Here is a 1,266-nt window from a genome sequence, read left to right as displayed (position 1 = left end):
CCCCCCCCCCCCCCCCAACGCTTATTTCCTGACCACAAAGTCTAAATAACATTTGTATGTGCTAAGCTACCAGTCACTCTTACCTCATTCTACCTCTAATCATCACCACTCTTTATTTCATGTATTCTTTTCTGTTAACTACTACAGGTAGGTACAGTAAATTTAGGATTAAATGACAAAGACCGGATCAAAAAAAATTCACTCCTGCAATCAGTGCTGCTCTCTGACTACTGGTTTTAGCTGTACCAGCAGAAAAAAACCTCACCATCACAACCCTGCCAGCAGCTCCCTGCAGGCAGGCGAGGCTCAGTTGTGAGCCAAAGGGCTGGACAGGAACCGACAGGGAAGGAAAGAGCAAGGACCAAGAACATGCTGCTCCAAGAGGGAGAAACGCTACTTCCAACAAGCAGACACTGTCTGGGAGCCAGTGGCAGGGAGGGCAGGGTAGACACGGGGCTTTCCAATGGCACCCATGGGGTGCAGGGAAGCAGAAACCCTCCCTCGAGCAAAGCGAGCTCAATCACACTCACAGGAACCGTCCTACACCTTTTAGGTGGTGACAGGGTCCTGTGACAGCTTTCTGCATTCTCTGGCTACACGAAAGTCCTCCTCAGGAGCCCCCGCTCTGGGCCCCTCCTGCGCCCAGCCCCACAGGCCAGGAGCACCCGCAACCCCAGCCTAAAAATAGCAAGAGTGTTTCCAGTGCCCAGGGACCGCCAATGTCCCCCGCCTTGTTCTCCCTGAGTTCCCCTCCCCATGGCAACTCTGTGCCCCACAGTGATTGCCAAGGACTGCCCGCGCTCAGGGTAGACCCGGGGGCTCCGGGACCCCCACTCTCACCTTGGCCCGTGGGATCTGCTGGAGGGCAGCAGAGGAACGCAGGCCCCTCCATGCCCCAAGGCTCTGGGCACGTAGAAGACCCTGGGGTGGAGGCAGTGGGAAGGTGAGATGCAGGAAGCCCCAGCTTGGATGTGCCTCCCCCCTAGCTCCCAAACCCTGACTGTTCTTCAACACCCCCAGTCGAGACTGAACCCCCAGGAATGGGGTCAGCACCAGCCCCACATTCCTCCCAGCCCGAACTAACCCTCACGACCCAGCTTGGCCCCACAGTCCCCAACCCAAACCCCCCCCCCCCAAACCCAGACCTGGGCCCCATTCCACTGACCTTTCCAGCCCAGACTCAGCCCCAAACCCACTCCCTAGGCCCTGTCCCAGGCTGACACACACCCTCCCCACCCCAAATCCAGACCGACAACCCCTCTAGCC

The 1,266-nt window shown here is 57.8% G+C and overlaps 1 protein-coding gene across 1 annotated transcript in view; it reads right to left on the bottom strand.

Moving 5' to 3' along the window:
- The window catches only part of IDH3B (isocitrate dehydrogenase 3 (NAD+) beta), a 12,182-nt gene that overhangs the window by 10,399 nt on the left and 517 nt on the right, over positions 1-1,266 (bottom strand). Inside the window, exon 2 of the mRNA XM_014942823.1 lies at positions 841-1,079. Coding sequence (XP_014798309.1) covers positions 841-1,079 — 239 coding nt within the window. The remainder of the gene's footprint in view (positions 1-840; positions 1,080-1,266) is intronic.

Source organism: Calidris pugnax, unplaced genomic scaffold (assembly GCF_001431845.1).
Source record: "Calidris pugnax isolate Ruff unplaced genomic scaffold, ASM143184v1 scaffold15, whole genome shotgun sequence".
Taxonomy (NCBI): domain Eukaryota; kingdom Metazoa; phylum Chordata; class Aves; order Charadriiformes; family Scolopacidae; genus Calidris; species Calidris pugnax.
Note: the sequence above shows the minus strand (reverse complement) of the source record. Positions and strands in the feature narration are given on the sequence as shown.